Source organism: Oncorhynchus mykiss, chromosome 23, assembly GCF_057628025.1.
Source record: "Oncorhynchus mykiss isolate SJ-2025 chromosome 23, ASM5762802v1, whole genome shotgun sequence".
NCBI lineage: Eukaryota > Metazoa > Chordata > Actinopteri > Salmoniformes > Salmonidae > Oncorhynchus > Oncorhynchus mykiss.
Genome location: NC_143044.1, coordinates 60,630,825 through 60,654,907, shown reverse-complemented (window position 1 = coordinate 60,654,907; position 24,083 = coordinate 60,630,825). Strand labels below are relative to the sequence as shown.

General features: G+C 46.4%; 1 protein-coding gene across 1 annotated transcript in view; it reads right to left on the bottom strand.

The window, feature by feature from the left end:
- Positions 1 to 14,488: 14,488 nt before the first annotated feature.
- Positions 14,489 to 24,083, bottom strand: part of LOC118943851 (uncharacterized) — a 67,064-nt gene continuing 57,469 nt past the window's right edge. The window contains exons 9-10 of the mRNA XM_090218022.1: positions 20,529 to 20,646; positions 14,489 to 17,914 (exon numbers count right to left, since the gene is read on the bottom strand). Coding sequence (XP_090074148.1) covers positions 17,725 to 17,914; positions 20,529 to 20,646 — 308 coding nt within the window. The 3' untranslated portion in view covers positions 14,489 to 17,724. The remainder of the gene's footprint in view (positions 17,915 to 20,528; positions 20,647 to 24,083) is intronic.

Here is a 24,083-nt window from a genome sequence, read left to right as displayed (position 1 = left end):
AAAGATCCAGGGGGGAAAAAAAAGGTGCTTGTGCATTTCAGGTAAAATAACAACCCAATGTTTATATCCCAGGACAAATTAGCTAGCAACAGTGAGCTAGCTAGTCAAATGTCCATTACTGTGTTAGTTTGGTTCAGAGTTTGTTTTGGTATTTCAACCTACGAGTCCAGATTTGCGTCTGGTGTGAATGTACCAAATCAACAAGCGGGCGGATGGTTCACGCCCTAGTCTGCATATAAACCTCACGTAGCAAATTAGCAGTTCACTTTTTTTGTGTTTTACAATTCCGACACTTATTGAGAGATTTCGGGGCGAAGTAAAACCCTCTCGTTTTTACCTCTTCTCTTCTGCTAGATGATAGGCACGTGCCGTAATGCTAACATCGGTACCATGACTCGAATGAGATGTGTGCCACAGATGCTAAAACGTTAGCATTGGGAAACAGTGCCAGGTCAAAGAAACGGAGGAACTTATTGAAGAAAGATCCAATGTAATATATTATTAAAAATAAAGCGAACTGAATGGAATATGGGGCAAAAAATGCACCAAATTCCTTTTTAATCTTCAACATAGAAATGCTACCAAAAATAATTTACTGAAACTACAAATGATGTAATTGCCCGTGATTCACCAAACGATATTTTGAAAGAGGAAGTAAAGTACTTTAAGAATATGTTTTCGTTTTAGTTTCCTCCATCTCCACTAATCGAAGCTAATTGTATGGATTTTTTACTATTAATAATGTGAAATTAACATCTGTACAGAAGGACTCATGTGAAAGCCAAATTACTGAGGAACTTCTTGATGCAATTAAAGCCTTTCAGTCTGGGAAAACTCCAGGGCTGGATGTCATACCAGTGGAGGTATACCAAACTCCAGGGTTGGATGACATACCAGTGGAGGAATACCAAACTCCAGGGCTGGATGACATACCAGTGGAGGTATACCAAACTCCAGGGCTGGATGACATACCAGTGGAGGTATACCAAACTCCAGGGCTGGATGTCATACCAGTGGAGGTATACCAAACTCCAGGGCTGGATGACATACCAGTGGAGGTATACCAAACTCCAGGGCTGGATGACATACCAGTGGAGGTATACCAAACTCCAGGGTTGGATGACATACCAGTGGAAGTATACCAAACTCCAGGGCTGGATGGCATACCAGTGGAGGTATACCAAACTCCAGGGTTGGATGACATACCAGTGGAGGTATACCAAACTCCAGGGCTGGATGACATACCAGTGGAGGTATACCAAACTCCAGGGCTGGATGTCATACCAGTGGAGGTATACCAAACTCCAGGGCTGGATGTCATACCAGTGGAGGTATACCAAACTCCAGGGCTGGATGACATACCAGTGGAGGTATACCAAACTCCAGGGCTGGATGTCATACCAGTGGAGGTATACCAAACTCCAGGGCTGGATGACATACCAGTGGAGGTATACCACACTCCACACTCCAGGGCTGGATGTCATACCAGTGGAGGTATACCAAACTCCAGGGCTGGATGACATACCAGTGGAAGTATACCAAACTCCAGGGCTGGATGACATACCAGTGGAGGTATACCAAACTCCAGGGCTGGATGACATACCAGTGGAGGTATACCAAACTCCAGGGCTGGATGACATACCAGTGGAGGTATACCAAACTCCAGGGTTGGATGACATACCAGTGGAAGTATACCAAACTCCAGGGCTGGATGGCATACCAGTGGAGGTATACCAAACTCCAGGGTTGGATGACATACCAGTGGAGGTATACCAAACTCCAGGGCTGGATGTCATACCAGTGGAGGTATACCAAACTCCAGGGCTGGATGTCATACCAGTGGAGGTATACCAAACTCCAGGGCTGGATGTCATACCAGTGGAGGTATACCAAACTCCAGGGCTGGATGACATACCAGTGGAGGTATACCAAACTCCAGGGCTGGATGTCATACCAGTGGAGGTATACCAAACTCCAGGGCTGGATGACATACCAGTGGAGGTATACCACACTCCACACTCCAGGGCTGGATGTCATACCAGTGGAGGTATACCAAACTCCAGGGCTGGATGACATACCAGTGGAAGTATACCAAACTCCAGGGCTGGATGACATACCAGTGGAAGTATACCAAACTCCAGGGCTGGATGACATACCAGTGGAAGTATACCAAACTCCAGGGCTTGATGACATACCAGTGGAAGTATACCAAACTCCAGGGCTGGATGACATACCAGTGGAAGTATACCAAACTCCAGGGCTGGATGACATACCAGTGGAAGTATACCAAACTCCAGGGCTGGATGACATACCAGTGGAAGTATACCAAACTCCAGGGCTGGATGACATACCAGTGGAAGTATACCAAACTCCAGGGCTGGATGACATACCAGTGGAGGTATACCAAACTCCAGGGCTGGATGACATACCAGTGGAGGTATACCAAACTCCAGGCCTGGATGACATACCAGTGGAAGTATACCAAACTCCAGGGCTGGATGACATACCAGTGGAGGTATACCAAACTCCAGGGCTGGATGACATACCAGTGGAGGTATACCAAACTCCAGGGCTGGATGACATACCAGTGGAGGTATACCAAACTCCAGGGCTGGATGTCATACCAGTGGAGGTATACCAAACTCCAGGGCTGGATGTCATACCAGTGGAGGTATACCAAACTCCAGGGCTGGATGTCATACCAGTGGAGGTATACCAAACTCCAGGGCTGGATGACATACCAGTGGAAGTATACCAAACTCCAGGGCTGGATGACATACCAGTGGAGGTATACCACACTCCAGGGCTGGATGACATACCAGTGGAGGAATACCAAACTCCAGGGTTGGATGACACAGTGGAGGTATACCAAACTCCAGGGCTGGATGTCATACCAGTGGAGGTATACCAAACTCCAGGGCTGGATGACATACCAGTGGAGGTATACCACACTCCAGGGCTGGATGTCATACCAGTGGAGGTATACCACACTCCAGGGCTGGATGTCATACCAGTGGAGGTATACCACACTCCAGGGCTGGATGTCATACCAGTGGAGGTATACCACACTCCAGGGCTGGATGTCATACCAGTGGAGGTATACCACACTCCAGGGCTGGATGTCATACCAGTGGAGGTATACCACACTCCAGGGCTGGATGTCATACCAGTGGAGGTATACCACACTCCAGGGCTGGATGTCATACCAGTGGAGGTATACCACACTCCAGGGCTGGATGTCATACCAGTGGAGGTATACCACACTCCAGGGCTGGATGTCATACCAGTGGAGGTATACCACACTCCAGGGCTGGATGTCATACCAGTGGAGGTATACCACACTCCAGGGCTGGATGTCATACCAGTGGAGGTATACCAAACTCCAGGGCTGGATGACATACAGTGGAGGAATACCAAACTCCAGGGCTGGATGACATACCAGTGGAGGTATACCACACTCCAGGGCTGGATGTCATACCAGTGGAGGTATACCACACTCCAGGGCTGGATGTCATACTAGTGGAGGTATACCACACTCCAGGGCTGGATGTCATACCAGTGGAGGTATACCAAACTCCAGGGCTGGATGTCATACCAGTGGAGGTATACCAAACTGTTTTTGATATGCTCAGGAGGTCCGTTATTAGCATGTTTTAACCACTCCTATATGAATGGTAGATTATCGGACACAAGGTCTATACCAAACTCCAGGGCTGGATGTCATACCAGTGGAGGTATACCACACTCCACACTCCAGGGCTGGATGTCATACCAGTGGAGGTATACCAAACTCCAGGGCTGGATGACATACCAGTGGAGGAATACCAAACTCCAGGGCTGGATGACATACCAGTGGAGGAATACCAAACTCCAGGGTTGGATGACATACCAGTGGAGGTATACCAAACTCCAGGGCTGGATGACATACCAGTGGAGGTATACCAAACTCCAGGGCTGGATGACATACCAGTGGAGGTATACCAAACTCCAGGGCTGGATGACATACCAGTGGAGGTATACCAAACTCCAGGGCTGGATGACATACCAGTGGAGGAATACCAAACTCCAGGGTTGGATGACATACCAGTGGAGGTATACCACACTCCAGGGCTGGATGTCATACCAGTGGAGGTATACCACACTCCAGGGCTGGATGTCATACCAGTGGAGGTATACCACACTCCAGGGCTGGATGTCATACCAGTGGATGTATACCACACTCCAGGGCTGGATGTCATACCAGTGGAGGTATACCACACTCCAGGGCTGGATGTCATACCAGTGGAGGTATACCACACTCCAGGGCTGGATGTCATACCAGTGGAGGTATACCACACTCCAGGGCTGGATGTCATACCAGTGGAGGTATACCACACTCCAGGGCTGGATGTCATACCAGTGGAGGTATACCACACTCCAGGGCTGGATGTCATACCAGTGGAGGTATACCACACTCCAGGGCTGGATGTCATACCAGTGGAGGTATACCACACTCCAGGGCTGGATGTCATACCAGTGGAGGTATACCACACTCCAGGGCTGGATGTCATACCAGTGGAGGTATACCACACTCCAGGGCTGGATGTCATACCAGTGGAGGTATACCAAACTCCAGGGCTGGATGACATACAGTGGAGGAATACCAAACTCCAGGGCTGGATGACATACCAGTGGAGGTATACCACACTCCAGGGCTGGATGTCATACCAGTGGAGGTATACCACACTCCAGGGCTGGATGTCATACCAGTGGAGGTATACCACACTCCAGGGCTGGATGTCATACCAGTGGAGGTATACCAAACTCCAGGGCTGGATGTCATACCAGTGGAGGTATACCAAACTGTTTTTGAAATGCTCAGGAGGTCCGTTATTAGCATGTTTTAACCACTCCTATATGAATGGTAGATTATCGGACACAAGGTCTATACCAAACTCCAGGGCTGGATGTCATACCAGTGGAGGTATACCACACTCCACACTCCAGGGCTGGATGTCATACCAGTGGAGGTATACCAAACTCCAGGGCTGGATGACATACCAGTGGAGGAATACCAAACTCCAGGGCTGGATGACATACCAGTGGAGGAATACCAAACTCCAGGGTTGGATGACATACCAGTGGAGGTATACCAAACTCCAGGGCTGGATGACATACCAGTGGAGGTATACCAAACTCCAGGGCTGGATGACATACCAGTGGAGGTATACCAAACTCCAGGGCTGGATGACATACCAGTGGAGGTATACCAAACTCCAGGGCTGGATGACATACCAGTGGAGGTATACCAAACTGTTTTTGATATGCTCAGGAGGTCCGTTATTAGCATGTTTTAACCACTCCTATATGAATGGTAGATTATCGGACACAAGGTCCGATTTCATTATTACTGAACCGGGATCCAAGTGGTGTATATATAAAGATCCTTTTATTTATTTATCTGTTATTTTACCAGGTAAGTTGACAGAGAACGCGTTCTCATTTACAGCAACGACCTGGGGAATAGTTACAGGGGAGAGGAGGGGGATGAATGAGTCAATTGTAAACTCTAGTCCGTTTAAAAAAATTGGAGGACTCTTACCCTTCAGTGTTGTGATGCTAAAATGCTTGGCGCATAAAATTAAAAAGGTTTTGTCAGATAGTATTCATCCTAATCACACAGTTTTTTTTACATGGACGATACATTGGAGATGATATAAGACAAGTACTGGAAACAATAGAATACTATGAAATATCGGGGAAACCAGGCCTAGCTGACTTTGAAAAGACTTTTGGTAAAGTATGACTGGAGTTTATATATAAATGCCTGGAAATGTTCAATTTTGGAGAATCTCTTATAAAATGGTTTAAAGTTATGTATAGTAGGTGTAAAATAACAAATAATGGCTACATCTCAAAGTTTTAAACTGTCAAGAGGAGTAAAACAAGGTTATCCACTATCGGCATATCTATGTATTATGGCCATCGAAATGTTAGCTGTTAAAATCAGATCCAAGAATAATATTAAGGGATTAGAAATCCGTGGCTTAAAAACAAAGGTGTCATTGACGCTGATGATTCATGTTTTCTTTTAAAACCACAGTTAGAATCCCTCCACAGCCTCATAGAGGATCTAGAAACTTTTTATAACCTCTCTGCATTAAAACCAACTGGGGGGATTGATCCTCCTCTGGTACGGTGTGGGGGGGATTGAACCTCCTCTGGTACGGTTTTGGGGGGATTGAACCTCCTCTGGTACGGTGTTGGGGGATTGAACCTCCTCTGGTACGGTGTGGGGGGATTGAACCTCTGGTACAGAGTGGGGGGATTGAACCTCCTCTGGTACAGTGTTGGGGGATTGAACCTCCTCTGGTACGGTGTGGGGGGGATTGATCCTCCTCTGGTACAGTGTGGGGGGACGGGAACCAAAACTCACACTGCCCCCTGGTGACAGGAACCAGAACTCACACTGTCCCCGCTATTGTAGCTGGGGATTTTTAACAAAGCTAATTTGAGAACAAGGCTACCTAAATTCTACCAGCACATTGACTGTAGTACCCTCTCAAGCAAAACACTGGACCACTGCTACTCTAACTTCTGCGATGCATACAAGGCCCTCACCCGCCCTCCCTTCTGCAAATCCGACCACGACTCCATCTTGCTCGTACCGTCCTATAGGCGGAAACTCAAACAGAATGTACCCGTGACTAGAACCATTCAAAGCTGGGTCTGACCAATCGGAATCAACGCTTCAAGATTGTTTTGATCACGTGGACTGGAAAATGTGCCAGGAAGCCTCAGACAATAACATCGATTTATACTCTGACTCGGTGAGTGAGTTTATTAGCAAGTGCATTGGAGATGCTGTACCCACTGTGACTATTAAAACCTACCCCAACCAGAAACCGTGGATAAACGGTGGCATTTGCACTAAACTGAAAGGTCAAACCACCTCATTCAATCATGGAAAGAGGTCGGGGAATATGGCCGAGTTTAAACAGTGTAGTTATTCCCTCCGCAAGTGAAATGTCGGTATAGGGACAAAATGGAGTCTCAATTCAACAGCCCAGACACGAGACGTATGTGGCCGGGCCTACAGGCAAATACGGACTACAAAAAGAAAACCAGCCACGTTACGGAAATCGACATCTTGCTTCCAGACAAACTACAGACAAAACACCTTTTTTTGAGGATTATTCAGTGCCACCGACGCGACCCCCTACCAAGGACTGCGGGCCCCCCCTATCCTTCTTTGTGGCCGACGAGAGTAAGATATTTAGACGTGTTAACCCTCGCAAGGCTGCTGGCCCAGACGGCATCCCTAGCTGCGTCCTCAGAGCATGCGCAGAGCAGCTGGCTGGTGTGTTTTACGGGCATATTCAAACGCTCCCTATCCCGGTCTGCTGTCCCCACATGCTTCAAGATGGCCACCATTGTTCCTGTAAGGCAAAGATAGTCAATCATGTAGTTCAGTTATCGCCCCGTAGCTCTCACTTCTGTCATCATGAAGTGCTTTGAGAGACTAGTCAAGGATCATATCACTGCCACCCTAGAACCACTTCCGTTTGCATACCGCCCCAACAGGTCCACAGACGATGTAAACGCCATCACACTGCCCTATCCCATCTGGACAAGAGGAATACCTATGTAAGAAGGCTGTTCAATGACCACAGCTCAGCATTCAACACCATAGTACGCTCCAGTTCCTTGCTCAGAACATATGAAAGCTGGTGGTTCCTTTTAACATGAGTCTTCAATATTCCCAGTTAAGAAGTTGTAGGTTGTAGTTATTATAGGACTATTTCTCTCTATACCATTTGTATTTCATAGACCTTTGACTATTGGATGTTTTTATAGGCACTTTAGTATTGCCAGCTTAATCTTAGGAGTTGATAGGGAGTTGATAGGCTTAAACAGCTGCTGGCAAACGCAGTAAAGTGCTGTTTGAATGAATGCTTATGAGCCTGCTGCTGCCTACCACCGCTCAGTCAGACTGCTCTATTAAATATCCAATCATAGACTTAATTATAATATAATAAACACAGAAATACCAGCCTTTGGTCATTAATATGGTCAAATCCGGAAACTATCATTTTGAAAACAAAACGTTTATTCTTTCAGTGAAATACGGAACCGTTCTGTTTGTTATCGAACGGGTGGCAACCCTAAGTGTAAATATTGCTGTTACCATGCACAACCTTCAATGTAAAATTCTGGCAAATTATTTACGGCCTTTGTTAGGAATAAATGGTCTTCACACAGTTCAACGAGCCAGGCAACCCAAACTGTTACATATTCCCTGACTCTACTTGCACTGAACGCAAGAGAAGTGACACCATTTCCCTAGTTTAATATTGCCTGCTAACATGAATTTCTTTTCACTAAATATGCAGGTTTAAAAAAATATACTTCTGTGTGTTGATTTTAAGAAAGGCGTTGATGTTTATGGTTAGGTATATTGTGCTTTTTTCGCGAATGCGTTTTTTGTTAAATTATCACCCGTTTGGCGAAGTTGAAGTAGGCTGTGATTCGAGGATAAATTAACAGGCACCGCATTGATTATATGCAACGCAGGACAAGCTGGTTAACCTCGTAATATCATCAACCATGTGTAGTTAACCTGGGATTGTGTGAAGATTGATTGTTTTTTTATAAGATAAGTATAACGCATCAACAACAAAAAAGGAGGTGATCGTATTGATGATGTCATGGCTTTAGAAGCCTCTGATAGGCTAATTGACATAATTTGAGTCAATTGGAGGTGTACCTGTGGATGTATTTCAAGGCTAACCTTCAAACTCAGTGCCTCTTTGCTTGACATCATGGGAAAATCAAAGAAATCCGCCAAGACCTCAGAAAAAAAGTTGTAGACCTCAGAAAGTCTGTTTCATCCTTGGGAGCAATTTCCAAATGCCTGAAGGTGCCACGTTCATCTGTACAAACAATAGTATGCAAGTATAAACACCATGGGACCAAGCAGCCGACATACCGCTCAGGAAGGATATGCGTTCTGTCTCCTAGAGATGAACGTACTTTGGTGCGAAAAGTGCAAATCGATCCCAGAACAACAGCAAAGGACCTTGTCAAGATGGTGGAGGAAACAGGTACAGAAGTATCTATATCCACAGTAAAACAAGTCCTATATCGACATAAACTGAAAGGCCGCTCAGCAAGGAAGAAGCCACTGCTCCAAAGCCACCATAAAAAAGCCATACTACGGTTTGCACATGGGAACAAAGATCGTACTGCACATGGGGACAAAGATCGTACTTTTTGGAGAAATGTCCTCTGGTCTGATGAAACAAAAATAGAACTGTTTGGCCATAATGACCATCGTTATGTTTGGAGGAAAAAGGGGGAGGCTTGCAAGCCGAAGAACAGCATCATGTTGTGGGGATGCTTGGCTGCAGTAGGGACTGGTGCACTTCACAAAATAGATGGCTTCATGAGGAAGGGGAAATTATGTGGATATATTGAAGCAACATCTCAAGACATCAGTCAGGAAGTTAAAGCTTGGTTGCAAATGGGCCTTCCAAATGGACAATGACCCCAAGCATACTTCCAAAGTTGTGGCAAAATGGCTTAAGGACAACAAAGTCAAGGTATTGGAGTGGGCATCACAAAACCCTGACCTCAATCCGATAGAAAATGTGTGGGCAGAACTGAAAAAGTGTGTGCGGGCAAGGAGGCCTACAAACCAAACTTTTTTACACCAGCTCTGTCAGGAGGAATGGGCCAAAATGCACCCAACTATTTGTGGGAAGCTTGTGGAAGGCTACCCAAAACGTTTGACCTTGTGAACATAATCCCTAGCTGTGTGTTGCCACTTTCCATGTTGTCTGTAGCTTGTGAGGTGTGGAAATACTTTCGTTTATGTATTTTTTGTTGTTGCTATTTGTGCTATGCTCTGTCTGCGTGCTACGTGTTGCTTGTCCAATGTTGCTCTGTCTGCGTGCTACGTGTTGCTTGTCCAATGTTGCTCTGTCTGCGTGCTACGTGTTGCTTGTCCTATGTTGCTCTGTCTGCGTGCTACGTGTTGCTTGTCCAATGTTGCTCTGTCTGTATGCTACGTGTTGCTTGTCCTATGTTGCTCTGTCTGTATGCTACGCGTTGCTTGTCCAATGTTGCTCTGTCTGTATGCTACGTGTTGCTTGTCCAATGTTTCTCTGTCTGCATTGTCATGACTGTCCTGATCAGGTCAGGTTACAGGAGACCACAAACCTACAGATTATCTCTCAACCTTAACAGAGGAGGAGAGATCTAGGGGTCTGAAGATGTGGGGGGTTTATGACCCCTCACGCCCATGGTAAGTCTTAGGCCACAGACACATTCCTTTTGTCCTGTTACTATGGAGAACCAGCCTCAGAACATTAAACATGAACTAAAGGGACTTTGGAACAATGGTTTACGTTAGCCACAATGGTGGTCATGACGATAGATGGAATATGAAAATGTATGTCATTTTTGTTTTGTTATTAAAGGTCAATAGATGACGTTATTAAGAAAATATTGTAACGTTTAAGAGTTTTCCTAGTATATGTTTGATGTTTATACATTGTACGTTGTATGGAAAATGTCCAAATCAAAGAGAATGTTTTGGTAAAGATGAAATGTGAAGTTAGTTGTCTCAAATTGGATTTGAGTAAAATCTAGACCTTGTCTCTTAACTTGGTACGCCCAGAGAATTGCCCTAAAGGCAGTTACGCCCACTTCTGACCCGAGGGTATAAAACCTGTGAGTGAAGAATTTACAGATAAGACTAAGTGACCCAAGCTGCAGCCGAGGTCTAAAAAAGTAAACAAACCCAAAACGCAACACAAGTTTAAAGACAAATAAATATTTTTCTACCCAAGCTTCGGATGAGTAGCTGTGTCTAAGCGGGTGAATTCAAGTCGAACCACCTAGCCTCCATCTCCTCATCGAATCGGGGTATCTACACTGTTTCATTCCTACGTTGTGATCTCTGAGCAACAGAGCTGTCTGTCCTCAGAAGAGCCCTTCCAGAACAAGGGCGAGGGAACAGACTCCTAAGCCAAAAGGACACTGACATTGTGAGGACAACCAGAGAGTTGCGCCAGAGAAGTGGGTCATTGAGCAGCCTGAACGGTCCACGAGGAGAACCCACAGAGACCTTCAACATGTAATTACATCATTATATTCTGACCCATAAGAGCGGCAGTTTGGGGCAAGGCTAGGGTTAGAATAGCATAGCTGACAAATTCACCCTAATGTATATTTCTCTCTTTTTCTCTCTCTTTTAAATCCCCATTTTGGGTGACATGAGCCATAGTGTGTTGGTCCGTTATACTAAGTTCTAATCAATAGCCTAAAATGTGTTTTTGTGTATGTATATCTTTTATCATCATTTTATCTTTCTAGTAAATAAATAAAACCAACTAAGATTGGTGTGGTCCGAACTCATTGGTGAGACCCGCGTCCGAACACATTGGTGAGACCCGGGTCCGAACTCATTGGTGAGACCCGGGTTCGAACTCATTGGTGAGGTCCGGGTCCGTGCAGATTCCCAGATTATGTGACGTTCAGAACGAGATTGTAGAGGTAACTGATTAATTAGCGGCTGTTGTAAAATCGATATCCTGATATTCTTTGAGTTAATTTGGGAAATAGAAACTCAATGAGTTAATAATCGCTTGATTCAGTTAATCACGCAATTAGAAACCTTTAATCATTCGATGAGCAACAGTCACGTTAACTAATACAACGTCACGACAGCTACATGTTGCTTGTCCTGTGTTGCTCTGCATGTGCTCTCTTCTCATTGTTTGTTTGTAATTTTACTGTAATCGTTTTTTAATAAGCTGCCCAGGGACTGCGGTTGAAAATGAGCCAGCTGGCTAAAACCGTCACTTTTATTGAAAAAGTTTATTTAAATGTGCACTGTCATAATGTAAATGTTTTTACTCAAACTCAAATGTGCTTGAAAGCAGTATCCAGATCCATCGGATGTAGTGATCACAGTATGGTGGCACATATGTAGGAAAACCACAGTTCCAAAGGCGGGGCCTAATATGGTGTATACGAGGTCATACAATACGTTTTGTGGTGATTCCCATGTTGTTGATGTAAAGAAAATGTGTTGGTGCGTAATGAGGAGCAAATTGACACATTGATTGAAATGGCTTATTTCAGTTACTAATAAGCGTGCAGCCATTAAAGAAAATAACTGTCAAAATGAGGAATTTAAAAGATTGAAGGTTGAGAGGGACGAGGCAAAGGGAATGGCAAAATAAGTCTGGCGGCACAACCGATTGGCAAACGTATTGCAAATTTTGAAATCATGTGATTAAACTGAATAAAAACGAAGAAACTACAGAAACAAAAGATAAATGATATAAAGAATGATAGTAAAAAAGCTTTGGAGCACCTTAAATGACATTTTGGGGAAAAGGGCAAACTCAGCTCCGTCATTCACTGAATCAGATGGCTCATTCGTCACAAAACCAACTGATATTGCCAACTACTTTAATGATTTTTTTCACTGGCAAGATTAGCATATTTAGGTATGACATGCCAGCAACAAACGCTGACCCTACACATCCAAGGGGGGGGGGGGGGGGGGGGGGGGTTTATTTCAACTCGTGAAACAATCGACCAACACTTTACATGTTACGCTGAATATTTTTTGTTCAGTGTAGATGAAAACAGCAGAAGTCTGTAGAGAGGTCTGTGTACTTATTGTTTATTTAAATTAAAACACATAAATTATTATGTGACGTCATATTCAGGTCCTGTTCAAGACCCTGGTGAGGAGGACAAACACGCAGATGAGCTTCCCTGAGACGGTCATATTTAGGTCCTGTTCAAGACCCTGGTGAGGAAACACGCAGATGAGCTTCCCTGAGACGGTCATATTTAGGTCCTGTTCAAGACCCTGGTGAGGAAACACGCAGATGAGCTTCCCTGAGACGGTCATATTTAGGTCCTGTTCAAGACCCTGGTGAGGAAACACGCAGATGAGCTTCCCTGAGACGGTCATATTTAGGTCCTGTTCAAGACCCTGGTGAGGAAACACGCAGATGAGCTTCCCTGAGACGGTCATATTTAGGTCCTGTTCAAGACCCTGGTGAGGAAACACGCAGATGAGCTTCCCTGAGACGGTCATATTTAGGTCCTGTTCAAGACCCTGGTGAGGAAACACGCAGATGAGCTTCCCTGAGACGGTCATATTTAGGTCCTGTTCAAGACCCTGGTGAGGAAACACGCAGATGAGCTTCCCTGAGACGGTCATATTTAGGTCCTGTTCAAGACCCTGGTGAGGAAACACGCAGATGAGCTTCCCTGAGACGGTCATATTTAGGTCCTGTTCAAGACCCTGGTGAGGAAACACGCAGATGAGCTTCCCTGAGACGGTCATATTTAGGTCCTGTTCAAGACCCTGGTGTGGAAACACGCAGATGAGCTTCCCTGAGACGGTCATATTCAGGTCCTGATTGGTCAACAAGCTTATTTTGACTCGTCCAATAGTGTATCTTCTTTTTTGACCCAAACGGCGTTCCATAGAAAATCCTGGTTGAGAATGAAACGACTGAACAATGAAACAGCACAGCAAGTAAGTGAAAGAAGTAGGTTTTCATTATGTTTTACTGGTCATGGGGACAGACGCAAATGCCAACAAAATAACTTTTGGGTCAGTGTGGTGTATCCTTTATTTAACAAGGCAAGTCAGTTAAGAACAAATTCTTCTTATTTATAATGACGGCCTACCGGGGAACAGTGGGGTTAACTTCCTTGTTCAGGGGGCAGAACGACAGATTTTTACCTTGTCAGCTCGGGGATTCAATCCAGCAACCTTTTGGTTACTGGCCCAACACTCTAACCACTAGGCTACCCTGCCACCCCTACACTCTAACCACTAGGCTACCCTGCCGCCTCTACACTCTAACCACTAGGCTACCCTGCCGCCTCTACACTTTAACCACTAGGCAACCCTGCCCCCTCTACACTCTAACCACTAGGCTACCCTGCCCCCCCTACACTCTAACCACTAGACTACCCTGCCCCCTCTACACTCTAACCACCATGCTACCCTGCCACCCCTACACTCTAACCACTAGGCTACCTGCCGCCTCTACACTCTAACCACTAGGCTACCCTGCCGCCTCTACACTTTAACCACTAGGCAACCCTGCCCCCTCTACACTCTAACCACTAGGCTACCCTGCCCCCCCTACACTCTAACCACTAGACTACCCTGCCCCCTCTACACTCTAACCACCATGCTACCCTGCCACCCCTACACTCTAACCACTAGGCTACCTGCCGCCTCTACACTCTAACCACTAGACTACCCTGCCACCTCCACACTCTAACCACTAGACTACCCTGCCACCCCTACACTCTAACCACTAGGCTACCCTGCCACCCCTACACTCTAACCACTAGGCTACCCTGCCACCCCTACACTCTAACCACTAGGCTACCCTGTCACCCCAGGAAGATGTTAGATGACAGAGTCATATGCTTTTAAACAATCTCACACACACACAGCTAAATCTCAATCATTTTTTATTTTATTTATTTGCACTGAATGATAAATGATCACCTTGCACAAGTAACAAATATTCACACTAAAATAAAATCTACTGCTGGCTGACTGTCTCTTCTTTTGCTGGGACACCGTTTCCTAGTACTCTGACCGAGTACAGAGTTCATTCCAATGGAACTTTTAACAGGCATTTATGTCTTATCGTGAATAACTTAACGGCTATCAACCAATCAGCATCCAGGATCCAAACTACTACGTTTTTATAGTAGAGTAAATAGCAACGTCCTTCAATAGCACGAAGGAGAGAGGAGAAGGATGGAGGGATCACATGGGGACTAATGGGTTATAGGAACATTGAACTAGGTGATATAAATCTTAACAGGACAAATCTAGCAAAACTCTTTTTAAACACCGAAAAAAAATGGGGGGGGGGGGATGTGCCTCATTATATAAAAATACCACAATGGAGTAAAGAGGGAGAATATCCAGAACTACCCACATTATTGGAAGACATTTTTAGGGGAAATGATATCTGCAACAAAAAAGTGTGTTTTCCTGAGTCATAAAAGGAAATGAAAGTTGAACCCTTTTCCTGATCACAAGAGATCAATCAATCAGAGATGTGTAGTGGGGCTCGACACAACTAAATCGCCCCGCTGGGAGAGTCACAAGCGGTTTCCTTTCGCCGTCAATAGAGAGAGAGAGAGTCAGTCAGACTTGCTTGTCCATTTGCAAGGAGACCCATAAAAAAAATGTTATTTTGCCAAACAGAGAGAAAAACAGACACGGTGTCATCTTGCAAAACAGTTACAATCACAAACATCCTCTTTAGTGAATAATAAACATGGTTTATCTTGACAGCTGCACAAAATGTATTCTTATCCATCAATGAACAGCAAATGACGTCCTCTCCTCTTGCTGACGGTGAGATGTGTCACACACTGTCTTTCAGGATAGATACAGGGCTATCTGAGGGAATAGTCCAGTTTCATATTGAGGTTCAGAGAGAGAGCGAGAGACAGAGAGAGAGAGAGAGAGAGAGGGGAGTGAAAGAGAGAGAGAGAGAACAGTGAAAGAGAGAGAGAGAGACAGAGAGAGAGAAAGAGAGAGAGAGAGATAGGAGTGAAAGAGAGAGAGAGAGACGGAGAGAGAGAGAGAGGAGTGAAAGAGAGAGACAGAGAGAGAGAGAGAGAGAGGCGTGAAAGAGAGAGCGAGAGACAGAGAGAGAGAGGAGTGAAAGAGAGAGAGAGAAGTGAAAGAGAGGAGTGAAAGAGAGAGAGAGGAGTGAAAGAGAGAGACAGAAAGAGAGAGAGACAGAGAGAGAGAGAAAGAGAGGAGAGACAGAGAGAGAGAGAGACAGAGAGAGAGGAGTGAAAGAGAGAGACAGAGAGAGAGAGAGAGAGATGAGTGAAAGAGAGAGAGAGAGGAGTGAAAAGAGAGAGAGACAGAGAGAGACAGAGAGCGAGAGAGAGGGAGAGAGAGAGAGGAGTGAGAGAGAGAGAGAGGAGTGAAAGAGAGAGTAGGGCTGGGATTCAATCCGTATAAACGCTGTCGACAGCTTGTTAAGGTAACGTTACTGCGTCCATGGACATCACGGTAAACAACGCACGTGTCGGCTCAATCAGAAATGGCTTTTTTTTTTAAACAATAATTCACGATCAGATTGAATCCTAAATCTCTGAGAGGAGTGGAGTCCCTCTGTAATAAAACTGAACTGACTCCTGTTGTCTCTGGAGCGCCGTGTGCCACTCAACTCCCAATAAGTCTGATAACGATTAACTACCATCAGACCGTTGGAGAAACACGTGTTGTTGAACACTGACTGATCTGGATATAATAGGCGCCCTTCTTGGTAAACACCTTGGAACATTGATGATGATGATGATGATGATGATAGCAGGACGTATGGGTTCGGGAAAGAGGTTAAAGTTCACTCAGGTTACAATTACTGATGATAAAGTCATCTGTCAAGTATTTTCCTTTCTGTTTGATGATAATATATATATAAATAATTATCATTTTTGTTGTTGTTGTCTAATTTAGATCAAACTCTAATTAAGATCAAAATAAAAAATTGTATATTTTGTGACGTAACAGAGGGGTGGGGGGGGGTCAAGGGGTCAAAGGATTAGGGTGGGGTGATGTCAAAGGTTAGTCTCATGTTCTCCCATTGGTCAGGAAGTCTTCCCATGATGCTCTGAGGTGTGGGCGGGACTGTCAGTCTCCTCTCTGCTTGCCACTATACGACGGAGATAGACAGCTAACACTGGACTCACAACGGACCACATGGGCACGTTCCAAAATAAAATGAGTACTGTAGAAGTTGGTAGTGAACCTAAAGAGACCGTACCGACCGTACCGACCGCACCGACCAACGAGACAGTCAATACTAAAACGTTGAGTACAAATCCGTGAAGGAACTGCTTCTTCATTCACAGTTCGGTGGTTTATTCAAATCCGTGAAGGAACTGCTTCTTCATTCACAGTTCGGTAGGTTTATTCCCAGGACTGACTGTAAATATCGTTGTGTTCTGTGTCTGAGGAGCATGCTGCTCTTCCTGTTGTTGTTGTTGTTGTCCTCTCTACTGGTTGAGTTTGAGGAGGTGTTGAGGAGCATGTTGCTCTTCCTGTTGTTGTTGTCCTCTCTACTGGTTGAGTTTGAGGAGGTGTTGAGGAGCATGATGCTCTTCCTGTTGTTGTTGTCCTCTCTACTGGTTGAGTTTGAGGAGGTGTTGAGGAGCATGTTGCTCTTCCTGTTGTTGTCCTCTCTACTGGTTGAGTTTGAGGAGGTGTTGAGGAGCATGATGCTCTTCCTGTTGTTGTTGTTGTCCTCTCTACTTGTTGAGTTTGAGGAGGTGTTGAGGAGCATGTTGCTCTTCCTGTTGTTGTTGTTGTTGTCCTCTCTACTGGTTGAGTTTGAGGAGGTGTTTGAGGAGCATGTTGTTCTTCCTGTTGTTGTTGTTGTTGTCCTCTCTACTGGTTGAGTGTGAGGAGGTGTTGAGGAGCATGTTGCTCTTCCTGTTGTTGTTGTTGTTCTCTCTACTGGTTGAGTTTGAGGAGCATGTTGCTCTTCCTGTTGTTGTTGTTGTTATCCTCTCTACTGGTTGAGTTTGAGGAGGTGTTAAGGAGCATGTTGCTCTTCCTCTGCTGCCAAGGCAGCAGCTCCTCTTCCTGTGGCACTGTTGTTATTGTCCTCTCTGCTGGCTGGTTGGCTGGCTGCTATGCTGGCGGTCAGGGTGCTATTGCTCGGTAAGGTGCTCTCTGGTCTCTCCGTGACAGTGTTTGGAGGCTGGCTGGTTGGGCGAGGGGGCCTGGGACGGATGGGTACCAGAGGGCAGGGTATGGGCGATTGGTACCCCCCCTGGCACCATCCCCTCTAAGCCACCCGGGATCACCCCTGGAGCCATGCCGATCATGCCCGGCGGGTACCTAGGGAGAAGGAGGTTAGAGGTCAGGGTCAAAGGTCATCTGTAGTTCAGGCAGGCAATAGCGAAGCAGCCAAGAGCTGAAGATTCCATTGTGACAGAGTGATGAGGACAGAGTAGTAGAAGACCTTTCTTCACCCAGAGACACACTTTAATGGAAGAGGGGGTTGGTCTAATGGAAGAGGGGGTTGGTCTAATGGAAGAGGGGGTTGGTCTGTCTAACAGAAGAGGGGGTTGGTCTGTCTAACGGAAGAGGAGGTTGGTCTGTCTAACGGAAGAGGGGGTTGGTCTGTCTAACAGAAGAGGGGGTTGGTCTGTCTAACGGAAGAGGGGGTCGATCTGTATAATGGTAGCGGGGGTCGGTCTGTATAAGGGAAGAGGGGGTTGGTCTGTCTAATGGTAGAGGGGGTCGGTCTGTCTAGTGGAAGAGGGGGTTGGTCTGTCTAATAGTAGAGGGGGTCGGTCTATCTAATGGTAGATGGGGTTGGTCTGTCTAATGGAAGAGGGGGTCGGTCTGTCTAATGGTAGAGGGGGTCGGTCTGTCTAATGGAAGAGGGGGTTGGTCTGTCTAATAGTAGAGGGGGTTGGTCTGTCTAATGGAAGAGGGGGTTGGTCTGTCTAACAGAAGAGGGGGTTGGTCTGTCTAACGGAAGAGGGGGTTGGTCTGTCTAACGGAAGAGGGGGTTGGTCTGTCTAACAGAAGAGGGGGTTGGTCTGTCTAAAGGAAGAGGGGGTTGGTCTGTCTAACGGAAGAGCGTATTAAATCTATGCAACAAGTGTGGACTTGTTGTCGCCTTAAGCTCCACAGGGAGCACAGAGGAGTAATGGTTGAATTAGAGCCCTGCGGAAGAAAGTCAAATCTACACAGAAGTTGGTTTATTTCTACACTAAAGGGATGTTGTAAGAGAACAGACCCGAGGGCAGTAACAACATTACAGTCCACAGCAAATAGGTGAGAAACAGGGAGGTTCTAATCATAGAAATACATTCTGTAGAATGGATGGGAAGAACAGTTCTATAGATTATATTTCTACGGTTGTAGTATATCCAGGCCTGGCAGAAAGAGGCTGGCACCGCATCATCACACAGTATTTACCTGAGTGCCAATAGGTACTACATTTTGTCTTGAGGAACCCCGGTTGTTAGGGCGTGCAGAGTTTGGTTGGCTTGGCTGTGTGAGAGAAGCACACGGAGGTGGACAGACTGAGATCAGATCAACATCCAGGGAGGTCACATGGTGAAGGAGTACGAGGTAACGCTGTATCAGGGCTCTCCAACCCTGTTACCCTGTTACTAGACCCTGTTACCCTGTTACTAGACCCTGTTACCCTGTTACCCTGTTACTAGACCCTGTTACCCTGTTACTAGACCCTGTTACTAGACCCTGTTACCCTGTTACTAGACCCTGTTACCCTGTTACTAGACCATGTTACCCTGTTACTAGACCCTGTTACTAGACCCTGTTACCCTGTTACTAGACCATGTTACTAGACCCTTTTACTAGACCCTGTTACCCTGTTACTATACCCTGTTACCCTGTTACTAGACCCTGTTACTAGACCCTGTTACCCTGTTACTAGACCCTGTTACTAGACCCTGTTACCCTGTTACTTGACCCTGTTACTAGAGCTGTCCTGTTAAAATGGTATCTCTCCGGGAACAGGGTTGGAGTTAAAACCTACAGGAGGGTATCTCTCCAGGAACAGGGTTGGAGTAAAAACCTACAGGAGGGGTTCTCTCCAGGAACAGGGTTGGAGTTAAAACCTACAGGAGAGTGCCTCTCCAGGAACAGGGTTGGAGTTAAAACCTACAGGAAGGAGGGTATCTCTCCAGGAACAGGGTTGGAGTTAAAACCTACAGGAGGGTGCCTCTCCAGGAACAGGGTTTGAGTTAAAACCTACAGGAGGGTCTCTCTCCAGGAACAGGGTTGGAGTTAAAACCTACAGGAGGGTGCCTCTCCAGGAACAGGGTTGGAGTTAAAACCTACAGGAGGGTGCCTCTCCAGGAACAGGGTTGGAGTTAAAACCTACAGGAGGGTGCCTCTCCAGGAACAGGGTTGGAGTTAAAACCTACAGGAGGGTGCCTCTCCAGGAACAGGGTTGGAGTTAAAACCTACAGGAAGGAGGGTATCTCTCCAGGAACAGGGTTGGAGTTAAAACCTACAGGAAGGAGGGTATCTCTCCAGGAACAGGGTTGGAGTTAAAACCTACAGGAAGGAGGGTATCTCTCCAGGAACAGGGTTGGAGTTAAAACCTACAGGAAGGAGGGTATCTCTCCAGGAACAGGGTTGGAGTTAAAACCTACAGGAAGGAGGGTATCTCTCCAGGAACAGGGTTCTACTACATTCTAAGAAAAACATAACATTGACATCTCTATTCATGTTTTTTTTTTTAACTGAGAGTTTCATTATCTCAAACCGTCTTTATGTGCCTGTAAATGTCCCTGTATTTCAGAAATATATCTGACTGCCGTATGGAACTAGTCAAGATATCCAGGACTATGAAAATAACTTTATAAACCTATATGTCAAGAGGTGAAATGAGCAATAAAATAAGATGATGTGTGTGTGTGTGTCACACAGTAGATGTCACACTTGTCGCTGTGCTTCCTCAGCCTACCTGTAGGCGGTGCCATTGAGCTCTGGGTGGACACCTTGCTGGTCCATTACTGCCCACGGTCCTGTGGTCACAAAGAACTCCTTATTCACACAGTTTCTTAGGCTGTCAGGGATGCGGCCTGCGATGGAGAGAGAGAGAAAGTGGGGAGATGGAGGGAGGAGAGGGAGATAGATTAAGAAACGTGGAGAGAGAGAGAGGTAAAGACACACAGAGAGAGAGGTAAAGACAGAGACAGAGAGAGGTAAAGACACACACACAGAGAGAGAGAGAGAGAGAGAGAGAGAGGTAAAGACAGAGATAGAGGTAAAGACAGAGAGAGGTAAAGACAGAGAGAAGTAAAGACAGAGAGAGAGAGGTAAAGACAGAGAGAGGTAAAGACAGAGAAAGGTAAAGACAGAGAGAGAGAGGTAAAGAGAGAGAGAGGTAAAGACAGATAGAGAGGTAAAGAGAGAGAAGGAGAGGTAAAGAGAGAGAGAGAGATGGATAGTTCTAATACAGAGCACCAACCTGATCATCACACAGACAAAATGAAGCCATAACTTGTAGAGTGATTAAAAGGGGATAAAGAAGGAATGGAGAGATGTTAGCTATGGGATGGAGACATGTTAGCTATGGGATGGAGACATGTTAGCTATGGGATGGAGAGATGTTAGCTATGGGATGGAGACATGTTAGCTATGGGATGGAGACATGTTAGCTATGGGATGGAGAGATGTTAGCTATGGGATGGAGAGATGTTAGCTATGGGATGGAGAGATGTTAGGTATGGGATGGAGATATGTTAGCTTAAGAAGGATAGAAATTCCACAAATTAACTTTTATCAAGGCACACATGTCAATTGAAATGCATTCCAGGTGACTAGCTCATGAAGCTGGTTGAGAGAATGCCAAGAGTGTGCAAAGCTGTCATCAAGGCAAAGGGTGGCTACTTTGAAGAATCTCAAATATAAAATATATTTTTGATTTGTTTAACACTTTCGTTTGGTTACTACATGGTTCCACATGTGTTATTTCAAAGTTTTATTGTTTTCACTATTATTATTATTATTATTCTATAATGTAGAAAACAGTAACAAATCAAATAAAAACCCTTGAATGAGTAGGTGTTCTAGAACCTTTGACCGGTAGTGTTGCCTGGCAACACAATCACTAATTAAAGTTGTTATTTCACAATGTGGATGTTATCTGGGAGGCAAGGGCTGAATCCCAAATGGCACCCTATTCCCTATATAGTGCACTACTTTATACTACAGCCCTATTCCCTATATAGTGCACTACTTTATACTACAGCCCTATTCCCTATATAGTAAACTACTCTATACTACAGCCCTATTCCCTATATAGTACACTACTCTATACTACAGCCCTATTCCCTATGTAGTGCACTACTTTATACTACAGCCCTATTCCCTATATAGTGCACTACTTTATACTACAGCCCTATTCCCTATGTAGTGCACTACTCTATACTACAGCCCTATTCCCTATATAGTGCACTACTTTATACTACAGCCCTATTCCCTATGTAGTGCACTACTTTATACTACAGCCCTATTCCCTATATAGTGCACTACTTTATACTACAGCCCTATATAGTACACTACTTTATACTACAGCCCTATTCCCTATGTAGTGCACTACTTTATACTACAGCCCTATTCCCTATATAGTGCACTACTCTATACTACAGCCCTATTCCCTATATAGTGCACTACTTTATACTGCAGCCCTATTCCCTATATAGTGCACTACAATTGACATGAAGTCTGGTTTGAAGTTGTGTACTACAACCCTGCTGGGGAACAGGGTTCCTGTCTAGTGAGGTGCTGGGGAACAGGGTTCCTGACTAGTGAGGTGCTGGGGAACATGGTTCCTGACTAGTGAGGTGCTGGGGAACAGGGTTCCTGACTAGTGAGGTGACTAGTGAGGTGCTGGGGAACAGGGTTCCTGACTAGTGAGGTGCTGGGGAACATGGTTCCTGACTAGTGAGGTGACTAGTGAGGTGCTGGGGAACAGGGTTCCTGACTAGTGAGGTGCTCGGGAACAGGGTTCCTGACTAGTGAGGTGCTGGGGAACAGGGTTCCTGACTGGTGAGGTGCTGGGGAACAGGGTTCCTGACTAGTGAGGTGCTGGGGAACAGGGTCCCTGACTAGTGAGGTGCTGGGGAACAGGGTTCCAGACTAGTGAGGTGCTGGGGAACAGGGTTCCTGACTAGTGAGGTGCTGGGGAACATGGTTCCTGACTAGTGAGGTGGTGGGGACCAGGGTCCCTGACTAGTGAGGTGCTGGGGAACAGGGTTCCTGACTAGTGAGGTGCTGTGGAACAGGGTTCCTGACTAGTGAGGTGCTGGGGAACAGGGTTCCAGACTAGTGAGGTGCTGGGGAACATGGTTCCTGACTAGTGAGGTGCTGGGGACCAGGGTTCCTGACTAGTGAGGTGCTGGGGACCAGGGTCCCTGACTAGTGAGGTGCTGGGGAACATGGTTCCTGACTAGTGAGGTGCTGGGGACCAGGGTTCCTGACTAGTGAGGTGCTGGGGACCAGGGTCCCTGACTAGTGAGGTGCTGGGGACCAGGGTTCCTGACTAGTGAGGTGCTGGGGACCAGGGTTCCTGACTAGTGAGGTGCTGGGGAACATGGTTCCTGACTAGTGAGGTGCTGGCGAACATGGTTCCTGACTAGTGAGGTGCTGGGGACCAGGGTCCCTGACTAGTGAGGTGCTGGGGAACAGGGTCCCTGACTAGTGAGGTGCTGGGGACCAGGGTTCCTGACTAGTGAGGTGCTGGGGACCAGGGTCCCTGACTAGTGAGGTGCTGGGGAACATGGTCCCTGACTAGTGAGGTGCTGGGGAACATGGTCCCTGACTAGTGAGGTGCTGGGGACCAGGGTTCCTGACTAGTGAGGTGCTGGGGAACAGGGTTCCTGACTAGTGAGGTGCTGGGGACCAGGGTCCCTGACTAGTGAGGTGCTGGGGACCAGGGTCCCTGACTAGTGAGGTGCTGGGGAACAGGGTCCCTGACTAGTGAGGTGCTGGGGACCAGGGTCCCTGACTAGTGAGGTGCTGGGGAACATGGTTCCTGACTAGTGAGGTGCTGGGGACCAGGGTCCCTGACTAGTGAGGTGCTGGGGACCAGGGTTCCTGACTAGTGAGGTGCTGGGGAACAGGGTTCCTGACTAGTGAGGTGCTGGGGACCAGGGTTCCTGACTAGTGAGGTGCTGGGGAACATGGTTCCTGACTAGTGAGGTGCTGGGGACCAGGGTCCCTGACTAGTGAGGTGCTGGGGAACAGGGTCCCTGACTAGTGAGGTGCTGGGGAACAGGGTTCCTGACTAGTGAGGTGCTGGGGAACAGGGTCCCTGACTAGTGAGGTGCTGGGGAACATGGTCCCTGACTAGTGAGGTGCTGGGGAACAGGGTCCCTGACTAGTGAGGTGCTGGGGAACATGGTTCCTGACTAGTGAGGTGCTGGGGACCAGGGTCCCTGACTAGTGAGGTGCTGGGGAACAGGGTTCCTGACTAGTGAGGTGCTGGGGACCATGGTCCCTGACTAGTGAGGTG